The 16,175-nt window shown below is 50.1% G+C and overlaps 3 protein-coding genes across 9 annotated transcripts; all 3 read right to left on the bottom strand.

Annotated features, from left to right (window-relative positions):
* Window positions 1-105: 105 nt before the first annotated feature.
* LOC6567371 (probable 39S ribosomal protein L45, mitochondrial) lies at window positions 106-1,435 on the bottom strand. Its single transcript, XM_001993953.2, has 2 exons — window positions 1,317-1,435; window positions 106-1,257 (listed from the first exon to the last, which is right to left on the bottom strand). Exons 1-2 carry the CDS (start codon window positions 1,359-1,361, stop codon window positions 217-219), a joined length of 1,086 nt encoding a protein of 361 aa, XP_001993989.2. The 5' UTR covers window positions 1,362-1,435; the 3' UTR covers window positions 106-216.
* A 128-nt stretch (window positions 1,436-1,563) lies between these two features.
* Window positions 1,564-12,304, bottom strand: LOC6567461 (uncharacterized PE-PGRS family protein PE_PGRS54). Of its 7 annotated transcripts, none has more exons than XM_032739865.2 (7): window positions 10,370-12,304; window positions 6,048-8,638; window positions 5,833-5,988; window positions 2,123-5,366; window positions 1,928-2,045; window positions 1,782-1,860; window positions 1,564-1,697 (listed from the first exon to the last, which is right to left on the bottom strand). In XM_032739865.2, exons 1-7 carry the CDS (start codon window positions 12,225-12,227, stop codon window positions 1,674-1,676), a joined length of 8,070 nt encoding a protein of 2,689 aa, XP_032595756.1. In that variant the 5' UTR covers window positions 12,228-12,304; the 3' UTR covers window positions 1,564-1,673. The 7 variants fall into 7 exon arrangements, with proteins under 7 accessions (XP_032595756.1, XP_043070807.1, XP_032595755.1 ...); XM_043214872.1 differs by having other exon boundaries at window positions 6,048-8,863; window positions 9,845-12,304; XM_032739864.2 differs by having other exon boundaries at window positions 6,048-7,399; window positions 9,059-12,304.
* Window positions 12,305-12,350: 46 nt separating this feature from the next.
* Window positions 12,351-15,241, bottom strand: LOC6567460 (ribosome-releasing factor 2, mitochondrial). Its single transcript, XM_001993951.2, has 8 exons — window positions 15,028-15,241; window positions 14,796-14,958; window positions 14,432-14,724; window positions 14,019-14,379; window positions 13,735-13,960; window positions 12,957-13,682; window positions 12,746-12,895; window positions 12,351-12,689 (listed from the first exon to the last, which is right to left on the bottom strand). Exons 1-8 carry the CDS (start codon window positions 15,146-15,148, stop codon window positions 12,525-12,527), a joined length of 2,205 nt encoding a protein of 734 aa, XP_001993987.1. The 5' UTR covers window positions 15,149-15,241; the 3' UTR covers window positions 12,351-12,524.
* Between the last annotated feature and the right edge of the window lie 934 nt (window positions 15,242-16,175).

Genomic DNA, 16,175 nt, shown 5'->3' on the forward strand with positions numbered 1-16,175 from the left:
TCTCCCACATATTTTTGAGGATATTTGCATGCAATTGCAGTAATTTGCATCCGTCTTATAGTTCATGATTATATAAATTAAATGTTAAAAAAAAAAACAAAAGCATGTGTTTAAAATATATATGTTTGCAAGTGGTTTGGTTCCTTATCCTCAACATCATTGAACAACGTTAACGTGTAATCTTCTGAGCCGCCAGGCAGCCCACAAAAAGTACAATCAAATGGCCAATGTGGGTTTGGAGATTTGCTCGACCGTCGGTGATACGGTGGTTGTCGCCATATTAACCTGATCCTTTTGCTGCTGACTGCTGCCGGGCTCTAATTGCTTTGCCTGCTCACCGGCATTAATCTGATTGGGCGGGGTCTCCTCGACAACGTCGTCTGTGATGCGATACGTGATGGGCGCCGGCTGCTTGGCCGGCAGCCATTCGGGAATGATCTTGTCATGCAATCGCCATTGGCCGTACTCATTGGAAATGTGCTTCTCAAAGACAACGTACTCCAGCACATCCTTGGTAAGAATCTCACTGCCGTGCATTAGGCGGCCAAAGCGATCGTAAATGGCCAGCATTTGTTGTGTGTGAAAGCGCACGGTGATCTGGGCAAACTGGTTCTCTTTGGTTATGACTTCTGTGCAACGCGCATGGACGAGGCGAGGTGGTTCCAGCGACTGCAGAAAACGCCAGTGAATGGTCTTGTCCTTGACATTGTGCATCATCTCTGGATAACAGCGTTCAGTGACGAATTCACGTATTTTGTACTTCTCCTTGGCCGCCATATGCGTGTGTGCAGATATATAGATGTCTTGGGCGTAGGAGCCAAATTCGTCGCTGCTAAAACTCTCCTCATACGAGCGAATTTTCCGCACTGCCAGCATGCTTTTCGATTTCTTTTCGAGAAATTCAAATTTTTGCTTGGCCCCGGACGTTGTTATAATGGACTTTTTGCCATCGCCCTCAGGAGGCACATATGGCTCGAATATGCCGCCCGTGCAACTGATGTGGAACGGACGCTCCATCCATGGACGTGGCGGAAACACACCGCGTTCCTTCATCCGGCTGCGCATTTCCTCTTTGCTCATATCTTGTGGCTTCTGTTGCAAATTGGGTAGCTCAATTTTGATGAATTTTTGTCGGCGCAGTCGCTTAAACTCGGGCTTCCAGTGCTTCGTCTGGCGATGGCGCACCTGCTGCATCTGAAGCGTATTCTGCAGACCTGGCACCAGCATTCGAGCGCCAGTTGTGGCAGCCTGAGGCATCTGCAACATGAATGAACACAATAAGCAAGGGAGCATTCAATTATTTCCTATAGGCCTACCTGCATCTGCACGATTCTCATGGTGGAACACACTAGTTTTTCCATCGTTAATTGTTAATTTCGTCTCACTACTATTCCGCCTGCAAACATTTACTGCATGCTTATACAATCAGCTATCGATATCGAAACAGCTGATTGCGGCAAGCTATCGATACCGAGCATCGAGTACATATCGCCACTATAAGCTGCAACATTTTTTAAAATATTTAAAATGAAAACGCTCAAGTTTTAATGATTCAGGTAAACAACTTTAATATTAACATACACATTCAATTTGATCATGGGTGGGGTCACAATTTTATTGGACATATTACTATAATCCAAAACAACACTTAAAACAAATAAAATAAAAAGCATTTAATTGTTGATAGCAATGCGATTCTGAAATTGAAAAAATAAAAATGTAAGTTGTAATGTAATGTAATTATTAAATTAGATTAATATTATTTTTATTAAAATTATTACCTTTGAACGCCGAACTTGCTTAACATCTTTGGAAATATTAATAGATTTTGGACCACGTGCGGAACGTAAAATACGATCCCTATAATTCGAAAAATGTCTTTGTTTATTTAAATATTTAACAATTTAATTCAGTTGAGAGTACTTACTTAGCCGGACAATCACCAGCTTCGATGCGATAATCATGTATAGAAAGATTTGATGGAATATTTTTCAAATTATTCAAACATAATTTTGCATTCTCAATGTCGTTTTCAAGGCGCATGACTAAAAACATAAACAGAAAAGCAAACATTAAAAAAAACAAAATACAATACAACATATTTGATGTACTGAAAACGAACCCTTAATCATGAGTGTTTCTTCAGTGGCATCACAGCACAGGTTACTCTTGCAGGCACAGCACCTTTTCTCAGACACGGTGTTTGGAGGGGCCGTGGTCGCTGCAGGCACATGGTTCTGGGGATTACCGTTTATGATATCCTTCATAATCATATTGAACAGACATCCAGGTAGAATGTTTTCCGCTGCAGCGAAAATTCGCTTGTGCATGAAAACCAGCTCCTTGAATTCCAGGGTGTGCAGTCCGTGATGGTAGAGCTTATGGCATGTGGCATAGAAGCGGCTTTTCGGAATGTTGCACTTGCAGAAACAGAATCCACACTCATCGATAAACATGTCCAGAATTTTTCGCAACTCCCTTTCCAATCCGACACCATCAATCTCACCGGCAGATAATGTTCTTACTGTATTCTTTACAAACTCATTGAATTGCTCTTCAGTGGTCTCATCTAGTTTTTGGCCTTTCTTGGATGCACGTCCTCTTCCATATCCTGATTCACCCTTGGCTTTCGCTGGTCGTCCAGCAGCTCCGTCATCAGTTTCATCACCGTGTCCCCGCAAACCTGCCTTTGTGGAAGGACCTATTGCAGGTTGCCCGCTTGACGCAGTCTTAATGCCGGCCAGGCCAACAGGTCCTCCGGCCTTACCGCCCGGTTGACCTGCAGGTGCTCCGGCGCTTCTGGCTTTACCGACCGATTGATCTGCAGTTCCTCCGGCGGCTCCGACCTTACTGACGGCTGGTCCTCTTGATTCTCCGCCATCTTTACCCTTATCGTCGGATTGACCAGCTGCTTTACCACCCTTCCCGCCAGTTACCGTCTTATCGCCAGGTTGTTCACTTGCTCCTGTTGTGTCATCAGGTCCAGTCTCAGGCTTACCTCCAGATACAGCCCCAGCTCCACCTCCAGGTCCAGCATCAGTTTTAATTCCCGGTCCGACGTCAGTCTTATCTCCAGGTCCAGCACCGGGCTTAACTGCGGGTCCAGCACCAGGTGCAGCAACAGGTTTAGCTGCAGGATCAGCACTTGGCTTAACAGCGGGTCCAGCACCAGCTCTACCACCAGGTCCAGCCACAGCTTTAACTCCCGGTTCAGCACCAGTCTTATCTCCACGTCCAGTACCACGTTTATCTCCAGATTCAGCACGAGGCTTAATTACGGGCTCAGCACCAGCTTTACCACCAAGTCCAGCACCAGTCTTAACCCCCGGCTTAGCACCAGCCTTATCTCCAGGTCCAGCACCAGCCTTACCTCCAGGTCCAGCAGCAGGCTTGTCTCCAGGTGCAGCACCTGGTCCAGCAACAGGCTTGTCTGCAGATTCAACACCAGCCTTAACTCCAGGTGCAGCCTTAATTCCAGGTCCAGGACCAGCTTTATCTGCAGCTCCAGCACCAGGTTTATCTGCAGGTCGAGCACCAGGTTTATCTTCACGTCCAGCACCAGCTTTATCTGCAGGTCCAGCACCAGGTTTATCTACAGGTCGAGCATCAGGTTTATCTACAGGTCGAGCATCAGGTTTATCTTCATGTCCAGCACCAGGTTTATCTGCTGGTCCAGCGCCTGTTTTGTCTGCAGGTCCAGCAACAGGCTTATCTGCAGGTCCAGCCACAGGTTTATCTCCTGGCCCAGCACCAACTTTTGCAGCAGCACCAGGTTTATCGCTTGGTCTAACACCAGGTTTATCTCCAGGTGTAGGTTTATCTCCTGCCCCAGCAACAGCCTTAACTCCAGGTGCAGTACTGGGTTTATCTCCAGGTGCAGCACCAGGTTTATCTCGTGGTCCAGCACTAGCTTTAACTCCAAGTGCAGCACCAGGTTTATCGCTTGATCCAGCACCAGGTTTATCTCCAAGTCCTGCAGTAGGTTTGTCTCCTGGTCCCGCTCCAGGCTTATCTGCAGGTCCAGCAACAGCCTTAACTCCAGGTGCAGCACCAGCTTTATCTGCAGATGCAGCACCAGGTTTATCTACAGGTGCAGTAACAGGTTTGTCTCCAGGTCCAGCAGTGGGTTTGTCTCCAGGTCCAGCACTAGGTTTATCTCCAGGTGCAGCACCAGGTTTATCTCGTGGTCCAACACCAGGTTTATCTCCAGGTCCTGCACTAGATTTATCTCCAGGTCCTGTACTAGGTTTGTCTCCTGGTCCAGCATCAGGTTTATCTATAGGTTCAGCAGGTTTTTCCGCTGTTCTAACTGCTGGTTTCTCGATTGACCCAGTTTTATCGATGGGTTTGGCCTTATCAGCAGCTTGTTCAGCTTTTATTCTTGGCATATCACTAGGCCGTTCGCGAACCATTTCTTCAACTTTTGTTTCTTTAGGCTTATCGGCAATCTTAGCAGCAGGTTCTTCAGCACTTGTTTGTTCTTTCTTTATCGCTAAGTCACCAGGCTCTCTAGCTTCTTCCTTCGAAATAAGATCTGGTTTGTCAACTAATCCATCAGCCTCCTTTCCAGGCGTCATCTCGCCTTCTTCGTCTTTTATAATAGCCTCTTGTTTCGCTAAGTCGGCGGCTTTTTTAGCGTCTTCAGCTGCTCTTTTGGCCTCTTCAGCTGCTTTTTTAGTATCTTCAGCAGCTTTTCTCTCGCGTTCAATTTGTTCCTGCACTCTCTTTTCCGCTTCCTTTTCAACAGAGTGGGGATCTCCTCCGAGATTCAACAATTTATCTCTAAGGCTTTTGTTCACTTCTTCACATTTTTGTTTACTCTTCATGCAGTCTTCAAGCTGTCTTCTTAAATCGTCCGTCAGATCTTGAAGTTCCGATTGTTTCAAACCACTAATATTGTCCTTAAGCATATCGTTTTCCCTGGCAACACCATCAATTTCTCGTATTAGTTGAAGACTCTCGCGCATTCCGTCTTCCATATACCTTGTGTCCCTATCAAGCAGACTTAGTTTTTTATCTAATTGATCGAGTCGCTTGTTGCTCTGGACAGCAGCTTCGCACAAGCAATCATTTTGATCTATTAAGTCGCCCACTTGGCCATCTCTCTCCTTTACTAACTTCCTCAGGCGATCGAGTTCGCTCATACAGTCGTTTATGTTTGTGATATTCTCGCCACCGGGATAGGTATCCTGGTTCATTTGCTTGAAGCAGTCGACTTGCTTCGCCAGTTCGTTCATTATGTGATCCAGGGTAGCAGTCGTGTAAAAGGCCAAATCATCGCCAATATGGGGACAATCTGGCATATCAAACGGCGGACAGTCTCCACGTTGATTGCCGTACTTTTGGTTTAGCTCACAGATGACATTCTGGAAAGATTAATACGCTTAGAAGGAATAATGCACGTAACATGAGGAAAACCATTAGAAGTAGTTATGGATTGAAACACTATGCGAGGCCGCGAGAAAGAGGAAGGGAGAATTTGAAATAAATGTTAAAGCCGCTAACAATCCAGAGAGCTACTATTCTAACGACTTTCCTCTCGTTCCGTTCATTCTGTTTATATTTCAGAATTGTGCACTTTTAATTTAAAACTTAAAACTACAGATTTGGGAACACAGAAGATAGTTTGGGCAGCACACGGCATTAACATGTATTATCTCGATCATCCTCAATCCCAGCCTCGTTGAAACAACTATCACTGCAGCTTTCTATCAGTTCATCAAGAAAACGATAACCAGATTTCTTGAACGATTTAGTTTTATGCTTTGGAGACAGAGAAAGAGTGACACATAAGACTCCTAACACCCTCAGTGTCTCAAATCCTATGCTTACCATTAGCTGCTGGTACTGGCAATCGTAGGCATTCAAGGCCAAGTCACGTTTGCGCAGCTCATTGCGAAGCACATCGATTTCCATTTGGAAGACCTCGGAACGGTGCATTGCCGGCTGGAGGCCAACAACTTGCTGCTGCAACTCATTACAACGACACTGGAAGAGATTTCCACAATTGTTATCATTGAACATAAGCACCAACGCTCACTTCTTACCTTAAGTAGCTCCTCATTGTACTTTGACTTTTCCACCTCGTGCTCGTAATAATGCTGCATTTCTTGAATATCATTTTCCATGTCGGCAATGTACTGATTCTGTGCACAGAAATTTCTGGCCATTTCCTCAACGTCGTAATCCGCTTGCTTTTTGAGTTTTGCGTTGAGTGGGGACAATTCTTGAATCTGCATACGCAGTGCTTGTCGCTCCGACAAAATTAGCTGAATGTCATCAATATCCGTGTCGGGATCTTGGTGGTCGCAGGAGCAAGCCCAACTTCCAAACTTGGCACCACCTGATCTCTGGAATTCGTCCTCTGCTTGACGCAACACTATCAACTCCTTGCCCATGTTGTTTATCTTATTTTGCAAATAGTTGACATCGTTGCTTCTTTCTGGATCAATCCTAATGCTTTCTATCGAGGCACGCCTCGATTGCTTCTCAATAAGTCGTCTAAGATTGGAATTCTGCGATTCCAGGATGTCATGGGACTTGTTCATATCATCCACGGCTTTGTGGATGTTAAGGAGGTCCCTTTCATCTGATTTATCAAACTTCCTTGAGTCTGAGAGCTCTTGAATTTTATCTCTGAAGACTCTGCTTGTACCGGGATCGTAGCGCTCATCCATTAAACGTCTAAGCTCAGCATTTTCCATCCTGGGGCGATCCTTCCTATCTTCGGGTGTGGCCTGATCTCTATCCAGTAAATTATTCTTTTTCATTGCATTCTTCATATTTTCAATGGTGTCGTGAGCGGCGATGATGAGACTGTCACCTGCTATTCCATTTTCACCAAGGTCATCAGGGCCCCCAGGACCACCAGGACCACCGTAACCTCCTTGTCCCTGGCCTCCAGGTCCTTGCCCACCTGGACCACCACGATCTCCAGATCTACCATAACCCCCTGGACCCTGCCCTCCAGGACCTCCACTATATCTAGGTCCATCATAAGCCCCTGGACCTTGACCTCCTGTACCCTGCCCTCCAGGTCCTTGCCTACCAGATCCATAACCTCCTGCACCCTGCCCTCCAGGCGCTTGTCCATCAGATCTAGAACCTCCTGGACCCTGACCTACAGAACCATAACCTCCTGGACCCTGCCTACCAGTACCCTGCTCTCCAGATTCATAACCTACCGGACCATGCCCTCCAGGTCCATAACCTCCTGGACCCGGTCCTCCAGGTCCCTGCCTGCTTGGACCTTGCACACCAGGTCCCTGCCTGCCTTGATCCTGCACTCCAGGTCCATAACCTTCTGGACCCTGACCTCCAGGGCCTGCTCCAGCACGACCTTCTGGACCTTGCCCTTCTTGCCCTGGACCTCCATAAGATCCTCGCCCTTGACCTGGACCTCCTACTACTTCGCGACCTTGACCCTGTTGCCCTGGACGTACTCCTCCCCGACCTTCTGGACCTTGCCCTTCTTGTCTCGGACCTCCATAAGATCCTCGACCTACACCTGGACCGCCTCCATCCCGACTTCCTGGACCTTTCCCCCCTTGTCCTGGACCTACATAACCACCCGGTCCTTGACCTTGAGCTACTCCTCCGCTCCCAACAGGACCTTGACCCTCTTGTCTTAAACCTCCATACGGACCTGGCCTTTGTCCTGAACCTTCTCCACCCCAACCTCCAGTACCTTGACCTTCTTGCCCTGGAGCACCATAACCACCGCGACCCTGAAATTGACCCTCTTGCCCTGGACCTCGCTCTTGACCTGGACCTCCTCCACCCCTACCACCAGGGCCTTGACCTTCTTGCCCTGGACCTGCAGCGCCACTCTGTCCCTGACCTTGTGCTACTCCACGGTCACCAGGAACTTGACCCACCCCTGGACCTACCCCACCACGACCTGCTGCAACTTGACCATCTTGGCCTGGACCTCCATAAGATCGTCGCCCTTGACCTGGACCGCCTCCACCCCGACCACCAGGACCTTGACCCTCCTGCCCTGGAGCACCATAACCACCCTGTCCCTGAACTTGACCCTCTTGCCCTGGACCTCGCCCTTGTCCGGGACCGCCTGCAACACGACCTTCAGGACCTTGACCCACTTGCCCAGGACCCACTCCACTCCGACCTCCTGGAGCTTGACCATCTTGGCCTGGACCTCCATAAGATCCTCGCCCTTGACCTGGACCGCTTCCACCCCGGGCTCCAGGACCTTGTCCCTCTTGCCACGGAACTGCTCCACCAGTGTCCTGACCTTGCCCTGGACCTCGATAACCACCCTGACCCTGACTTTGTGCTGCTCCACCTAGGCCACCAGGACCTTGTCCGTCTTGCCCTGGACCTCTTCCAGCTCTACCGGCAGGACCTTGTTCCGCTTGACCCGGACCTCCATAGCCACCCTGGCCCTGACCTTGTGCTACTCCACCTCGGTCACCAGGACCTTGAGTCTCTTGTATTGGACCCCTTCCAGCCCTACCTCCAGGACCCTGTTCCGTTTGCCCCGGACCTCCATAGCCATCCTGGCCCTGACCTTGTGCTGCTCCAGCCCGGCCTCCAGGACCTTGGCTCTTTTGAGCTGCACCTCCATAACCCAATGGACCCTGACCTGCTGGACCGCTTCCACCCCGGCCTCCAGGACCTTGTCCTGCTTGCCCTGGACCTGCCCCACCAGTGTACTGACCGTCTTGCTCTGGACCTCGATAACCACCCTGACCCTGACTTTGTGCTACACCACCTCGGCCACCAGGACCTTGACCCTCTTGCCCTGGACCTCTTCCAGCTCTACCTGCAGCACCTTGTTCCGCTTGGCCTGGACCTCCGTATCCTCCCTGCCCTTGACCTTGTGCTGCTCCACCCCGGCCGCCAGGAGCTTGGCCCTCTTGAGCTGCTCCTCCATAATCAAATGGACCTTGACCTGCTGGATCGCTTCCACCCCGGCCTCCAGGACCTTGTCCCCCTTGCCCTGGACCTGCATAGCCACCCTGTCCCTGACCCTGTGCAACTCCTCGACCACTAGGACCTTGACCCTCTTGCCCTGGACCTCGCCCTTGTCCTGGACCGCTTCCACCCCGGGCTCCAGGACCTTGTCCCTCTTGCCCTGGAACTGCTCCACCAGTGTCCTGACCTTGCCCTGGACCTCGATAACCACCCTGACCCTGACCTTGTGCTGCTCCACCTAGGCCACCAGGACCTTGTCCGTCTTGCCCTGGACCTCTTCCAGCTCTACCGGCAGGACCTTGTTCCGCTTGACCCGGACCTCCATAGCCACCCTGGCCCTGACCTTGTGCTACTCCACCTCGGTCACCAGGACCTTGAGTCTCTTGTATTGGACCCCTTCCAGCCCTACCTCCAGGACCCTGTTCCGTTTGCCCCGGACCTCCATAGCCATCCTGGCCCTGACCTTGTGCTGCTCCAGCCCGGCCTCCAGGACCTTGGCTCTTTTGAGCTGCACCTCCATAACCCAATGGACCCTGACCTGCTGGACCGCTTCCACCACGGCCTCCAGGACCTTGTCCTGCTTGCCCTGGACCTGCCCCACCAGTGTCCTGGCCGTCTTGCCCTGGACCTCGATAACCACCCTGACCCTGACTTTGTGCTGCTCCACCTAGGCCACCAGGACCTTGTCCGTCTTGCCCTGGACCTCTTCCAGCTCTACCGGCAGGACCTTGTTCCGCTTGACCCGGACCTCCATAGCCACCCTGGCCCTGACTTTGTGCTACACCACCTCGGCCACCAGGGCCTTGACCCTCTTGCCCTGGACCTCTTCCAGCTCTACCTGCAGCACCTTGTTCCGCTTGCCCTGGACCTCCGTATCCTCCCTGCCCTTGACCTTGTGCTGCTCCACCAGGAGCTTGGCCCTCTTGAGCTGCTCCTCCATAACCAAATGGACCTTGACCTGCTGGATCGCTTCCACCCCGGCCTCCAGGACCTTGTCCCCCTTGCCCTGGACCTGCATAGCCACCCTGTCCCTGACCCTGTGCTACTCCTCGACCACCAGGACCCTGACCCTCTTGCCCTGGACCTCGCCCTCGTCCTGGACCGCTTCCACCCCGGCCTCCAGGACCTTGTCCTTCTTGCCCTGGACCTACACCACCAGTGTCCTGACCTTGCCCTGGACCTCGATAACCACCCTGACCCTGACTTTGTGCTGGTCCACCTCGGCCACCAGGACCTTGACCATCTTGCCCTGGAACTCTTCCATCTCTACCTGCAGCACCTTGTTCCGCTTGCCCTGGACCTCCGTAGCCACGCTGCCCTTGACCTTGTGCTGCTCCACCGCGGCCTCCAGGAGCTTGGCCCTCTTGAGCTGCTCCTCCATAACCAAATGGACCTTGACCTGCTGGATCGCTTCCACCCCGGCCTCCAGGACCTTGTCCCCCTTGCCCTGGACCTGCATAGCCACCCTGTCCCTGACCCTGTGCTACTCCTCGACCACCAGGACCCTGACCCTCTTGCCCTGGACCTCGCCCTTGTCCTGGACCGCTTCCACCCCGGCCTCCAGGACCTTGTCCTTCTTGCCCTGGACCTGCACCACCAGTGTCCTGACCTTTCCCTGGACCTCGATAACCACCCTGACCCTGACTTTGTGCTGGTCCACCTCGGCCACCAGGACCTTGACCATCTTGCCCTGGAACTCTTCCACCTCTACCTGCAGCACCTTGTTCCGCTTGCCCTGGACCTCCGTATCCTCCCTGCCCTTGACCTTGTGCTGCTCCACCGCGGCCTCCAGGAGCTTGGCCCTCTTGAGCTGCTCCTCCATAACCAAATGGACCTTGACCTGCTGGATCGCTTCCACCCCGGCCTCCAGGACCTTGTCCCCCTTGCCCTGGACCTGCATAGCCACCCTGTCCCTGACCCTGTGCTACTCCTCGACCACCAGGACCCTGACCCTCTTGCCCTGGACTTCGCCCTTGTCCTGGACCGCTTCCACCCCGGCCTCCAGGACCTTGTCCTTCTTGCCCTGGACCTGCACCACCAGTGTCCTGACCTTGCCCTGGACCTCGATAACCACCCTGACCCTGACCTTGCGCTACTCCACCTCGGCCACCAGGACCTTGACTCCCTTGCCCTGGACCTCTTCCACCCCTATCTCCAATACCTTGGCTGTCTTGCCTTGGACCCCCTCCACCAGGACCTTGACTCTCTTGCACTGGTCCTGCATACCCACCCTGTCCCTGACCTGGACCTCCACCCCTACCAGCACGGCCTTGACCGTCTTGCGCTGAACCTGCGTAGCCACCCTGTCCCTGACCTTGTGCTACTCCTCGGCCACCAGGACCTTGACCCTCTTGGCCTGGACCTCCGTAACCTCCTGGACCCTGCCCACCAGATCCATAACCTCCTGGACCCTGACCTACTGGACCTCCTCCACCGCGACCACCAGGCCCTTGACCCTCTTGCCCTGGACCTCGCCCTTGTCCTGGACCGCTTGCAACCAGGCCTCCAGGACCTTGGCCCTCCTGCCCAGCACCCCCATAACCTAATGGACCCTGACCTGATGGACCGCTTCCACCCCGACCTCCAGGACCTTGTCCCTCTTGCCCTGGACCTGCTCCACCAGTGTCCTGACCTTGCCCTGGACCTCGATAACCACCCTGACCCTGACCTTGTGCTGCTCCACTCCGACTTCCTGGACCTTGACCATCTTGCCCTGGAGCCCCTCCACCCCGACCTTGGCCTGGACCTGCTCCACCTCGACCATCCGGGCCCTGCCCCTGACGTCTCCCTGAACTTTCATCACCTGGCCCTCCTCTGCCATCTCCTCTTCTACCGCCAGGTCCTTGACCACCCTGAACGCCCTGATGACCTGAAGGCCCATAGCCGCCCTGGCCCTGTCCATGCGGATCAGAAGAATCGTAGCCCCTACCGTAGTCTTGCCCTTTCTGACCGGGCTGGCGTGTTCTGCCAGCAGGTTTTCCCTCATAATCACCATATGGTCTTCCATCAGCGCCGGTGTGATCTCTCAAACCAGGTCCTCCGCTTGGCCCATAACCCGCTCTGCCACCAGGGCCGCCGTTGTCATCGTCGTTTTGCAAGTTTAATGGTATATTGCAAGACACCAGGTCGGCGACAAATCGTGACTTTTTGTCCTCATCGGCTGCCCAAGAGCGATCATCAACTGTCGATGGATAGCTCTTCAGCTTGACACACACCTTCGGGCAGTTGAAGTCAGGCAACTCGCTCATAAATGGCACATGAAAGAATTCCTTTTGCGTAGAGAACGCCATGACGAAGCGTTCTCAGATCTTGCCCCGGTAAATTTTACAGAGCGAATTATTTTGGAAAATAAATTTTAGATTTTTCTTTTGAAATGTTTATGGTTGGTTAGTTTAAAAAAGTAGTATCGAAAACACGTTCTACATCAATTGTATTACCAAATTATCTAATATTCCACGTGCGACAATTTTGTCATTTGTTACTGGACTGTACATTCCTTTAATATACTAGGAAAATTTGTGGGACTTCTTCTGACCAGATTACTTGGATCTTTGTTAAAAATTAATGCTAGGCAACAGGTGTCAGTGTCAGTCTAATCCTTGGGCTCGGCGTACAGCTAACGACTCATCTGCCGTATTCATTTCGGAGAAGCCACACGGCTGCATCGTCATGCTGGCTGTGCCGGAGCTGATGGTACGCAAAGCACTTGAATAGCCCGATAATTCTGCCAAGGGCGCGTTTACCAAAATGATCTGAAAGGCGATATTTATTGACAAGACAATATAGATCACTTATAAGCTTAACTCACTTTATTCCTGTCGCCCTTTGACGTCACGTCCCTTATGAGCGCTCGTCGCCTGGACAGATCCGCCATAATGCCAGAAATGCGCTCATTTGGCGCTACAATCTGAATTGCCATGATGGGCTCCAGTAACCGTGTGCCGCTCGTGATCAATAGCTGTAAGAATATCGAATCTCATTAAATATAGAAAAATAGCAAAAAAAGAAAAAACACTTACCTTTTGCACGCACTGCGCCGCCGCTGCCATGACAAATGAATCGGCTGTGCCACGCCCAACAGTCACATTGTGCAGACGTATCTGAGTATCAACCACCTGGCCACCAACACGTGGTCCACGTTCCAAAGCACTTACTGCACCCTTGCGCAACACGCCGAGGATTCGAGGACGCAGTGCATTGAGATGTTGTACGTTCTCAGGCGATTTATCTAAGCTAAACAGCTCTCGCTGATCGCTGACCAGTTGCAGTGTAATGCTTACGCTTTGTTTGCTGCCCGCAATATCCTTATCCACACTTAAAGTTGTTATCGCTGATGATCCAAGAGTCTCTTTGTATGCAATTTGCAGGGGACCGAGATCCACATCAATTTTGTACTCGCTTAGCATTCGCGATTTAATTATGTCCATGTGAAGTTCACCCATGCCGCCAAGCACCGTTTGTCCGGTAACCGAATCGTAGCTCACCCGCAGACTTGGATCCTCGCGTTGCAATTGCTTGAGCGCCTGCTCCATGGCCGTTTGCGACGATATACTCGGTGGCTCGATAGAGCAGAAGTAGACAGCGTCAGGGATTTTAGGCTCGATAGAGAATAACTCATGGCTAGCATCATCCAACACCTCATCTTCGTCTTGTGGCATTGCGGCACCGCGACTCTGCAGCAAACGTTTCTGTGCGTTCTTCAGGGACGTGTGACTACTGGTAAGCAGATCACCAGTAACTGTTGACTATGAAGGATGCGGTTTCATTTTACGATATATTTGAATATAGAATATTTACCTTAAGACCCGCACATATGGCCACATCTCCGGCCTGCATGGAGCCAACCTCTCGGTATTCATCAGCCAGTGGCTCATAGATTTTCGAGACGACCTCAGCCTGTCCACGGGCAGAACAGAGCAGACGCATTCCGCGCTTTAGTTCGCCGCGTAATAGGCGCACAAGCGTCAGAGGTCCACGCTGTTTGTCGTGCACAATTTTGAATACCTTGCCCGCAAAATCATTCCTGCAATTACATGATGCTTCAGTGGTTATTGTACAATTAATAATTATTGAATGCTTACCCAAAGCAATCATACATCTGATTGCGTTCTTCTGGCATGGGCAAATACGCGTTCACCGCATCCATTAGAGGTTGTATGCCAATATTCTTATAAGCAGAACCCAGAAGCACTGGAACCACCTTCTGCTGACAGGTGGCACGGCGTAAGGCTTGTCCGATCAGCTCATTGCTGACTTTATCAAAACTTTCCGTACTGATGACCACATCAGCTAACTCGTCATCCAGCCCAGACAGCTGATCAATGAGCTCGTTGCGTTTCTCCTGCAATTCAGTAGAAGATTCCAGCTTCACCTTGCTGTAATTGCGACCAAGGTCATTTTGTTGCCAAGTCATCTGTTCCATTGTTATCACATCGAATATTCCTACAATGAATTGACTTTAATACCAACCACATTTAATTTGAATTAAACTTACCGAGCTGCCCATCAGCGCTTTTCGTTGGATACTGCGTGCAAATGGGTTTGGCATCCAGTTTCTCCGTTAAATCAACTATGCATTTCTCGAAATTTGCATCTGGGCGATCCATTTTATTGACGAATACGAGACGCGGTAGCTTGTGCTTGTCCGCCTGAGTCCATACGGTTACAGTTTGTGCTTCAACGCCTGCCGTACCGTCCAGGACAACAATGACTCCGTCAACGGCATATAGAGATTGCTCTACCTCCATCGTGAAGTCAATGTGACCGGGAGTGTCGAGTAGATTGATGCTAGTTATAAATTGCAGTAGCAATTCCATTACCATTCTTAAATATTTTCATTCAAGATACAAGATACCAACCGCTTGCCATTCCAGTTAAATGTGACAGCTGAGCTGCAAATTGTGATCCCTCGCTCGCGTTCCTGTGCTAGGTAATCCGTTACAGTGTTGCCGCGATGCACTTCACCCAAAGAGCGCGTCTTGCCCGCATAGAAAAGCATGCGTTCTGTTGTTGTCGTTTTGCCTTTAGGAAGAAAATAAATTTATCAAAATATGAATATTATAAAATGTAAACAACCGGATTTCGTAATACCGGCATCAATATGTGCCAAAATGCCAATATTTCTGATGTCGCCACTGTAGCAACGCTTGATGACTTGAGCATGCTGCCGCAGCAAAAACCTGTAGCGTCTTAATAAACAATATTGCAACATGTTTATTGATAAAAGCCGCACTTTAACTTAACGGACAAGCACGAAACATATGCCGATTATGCAGCTGACAGCTGTTCTTGAAATAAGTACATTGAGTACATTATCGATTATTGCAACCGATATCGAAACGAAAACTTGCGTATTACATCAAATCTAACAGCTGAATTCTTAGCAATGGGAGCCTGAAGATTTCATAAAATTCAATCTTCTTTTTCAAAGCATCACAATAACATTACCAAATTGAAAAACACATTTTTTTTGCAGTGAATCTTCTTTGTTTATTATTGTATACATTTGGAAGATTTAACAAAAATGCTTTCTGTCAGAATTCAACTTATTCAACGCATTTTGCTGGAATGAGAATGCCAATTTGGTGCTGTCGCTAAAGAGTGATAGCTATGTGGGTGGCTGACTATTAACTTAATTGTCCGGTGCTCTTCTGCGTAGCCCGCACCGAACACGCCCATAAGGCCGCTGATTCAGGCGTGGGCATCTTCGACCCTTTTGATCACGACAATTTGGGATCATATCTCCACTGTTACCCAGGCTCTGACCCGCCTCCTGTCGACCTGCAGGGCCGCGCTGCCCATTTTGAGATTCCCCATCATCGTAACTGGCTCTGTCATCAATGTTTAATGGTATATTGCAAGACACCAAATCGGACACAAATCGCGATTTTTTGGTCTCACCGGCTGCCCAAGAGCGATCATCGAATGTTGATGGATAGCTCTTTAGCTTGAAACAGTCGTCCGGGCACACAAAATCAAGCGTTTGATTCATAAATGGCATATGAAAAAATATCCTCTGCGTAGAATACGCCATAATTTTACAAGAAATTTGAAATTTATATATTTGGCAGTTTAATGGAAATATCAAAAATGTGTACATCAATGTTATATATTTATATATACATATGTATACATATATAAATAAATTTCTACGTCAGCCTGTTCAGACCTATGTCAAATTTTGACAAAAAGAGAAAAAGTTTAAGTGAATGGAATTCCACTCAAGTGATAAAATTTAA

Source organism: Drosophila grimshawi, unplaced genomic scaffold (genome assembly GCF_018153295.1).
Source record: "Drosophila grimshawi isolate 15287-2541.00 unplaced genomic scaffold, ASM1815329v1 contig_311, whole genome shotgun sequence".
NCBI classification, from domain to species: Eukaryota; Metazoa; Arthropoda; class Insecta; order Diptera; family Drosophilidae; genus Drosophila; species Drosophila grimshawi.

What these genes read in the sequence shown, in the direction of transcription:
- LOC6567460 (XM_001993951.2), bottom strand. Translation starts at nt 15,148, where the DNA reads ATGTTGCAATATTGTTTATTAAGACGCTACAGGTTTTTGCTGCGGCAG. An exon ending in AAGCGCTGATGGGCAGCTCG is followed by an intron (nt 14,380 to 14,431) that starts GTAAGTTTAATT and finishes AATTCATTGTAG; the next exon opens with GAATATTCGATGTGATAACA. An exon ending in CGGCGCAGTGCGTGCAAAAG is followed by an intron (nt 12,896 to 12,956) that starts GTAAGTGTTTTT and finishes ATATTCTTACAG; the next exon opens with CTATTGATCACGAGCGGCAC.
- LOC6567371 (XM_001993953.2), bottom strand. Translation starts at nt 1,361, where the DNA reads ATGGAAAAACTAGTGTGTTCCACCATGAGAATCGTGCAGATGCAG. An exon ending in TGAGAATCGTGCAGATGCAG is followed by an intron (nt 1,258 to 1,316) that starts GTAGGCCTATAG and finishes TTCATGTTGCAG; the next exon opens with ATGCCTCAGGCTGCCACAAC.
- LOC6567461 (XM_032739862.2), bottom strand. Translation starts at nt 12,227, where the DNA reads ATGGCGTTCTCTACGCAAAAGGAATTCTTTCATGTGCCATTTATGAGC. An exon ending in AGAAACACTCATGATTAAGG is followed by an intron (nt 2,046 to 2,122) that starts GTTCGTTTTCAG and finishes TTATGTTTTTAG; the next exon opens with TCATGCGCCTTGAAAACGAC. An exon ending in AGCAAGTTCGGCGTTCAAAG is followed by an intron (nt 1,698 to 1,781) that starts GTAATAATTTTA and finishes TTTCAATTTCAG; the next exon opens with AATCGCATTGCTATCAACAA.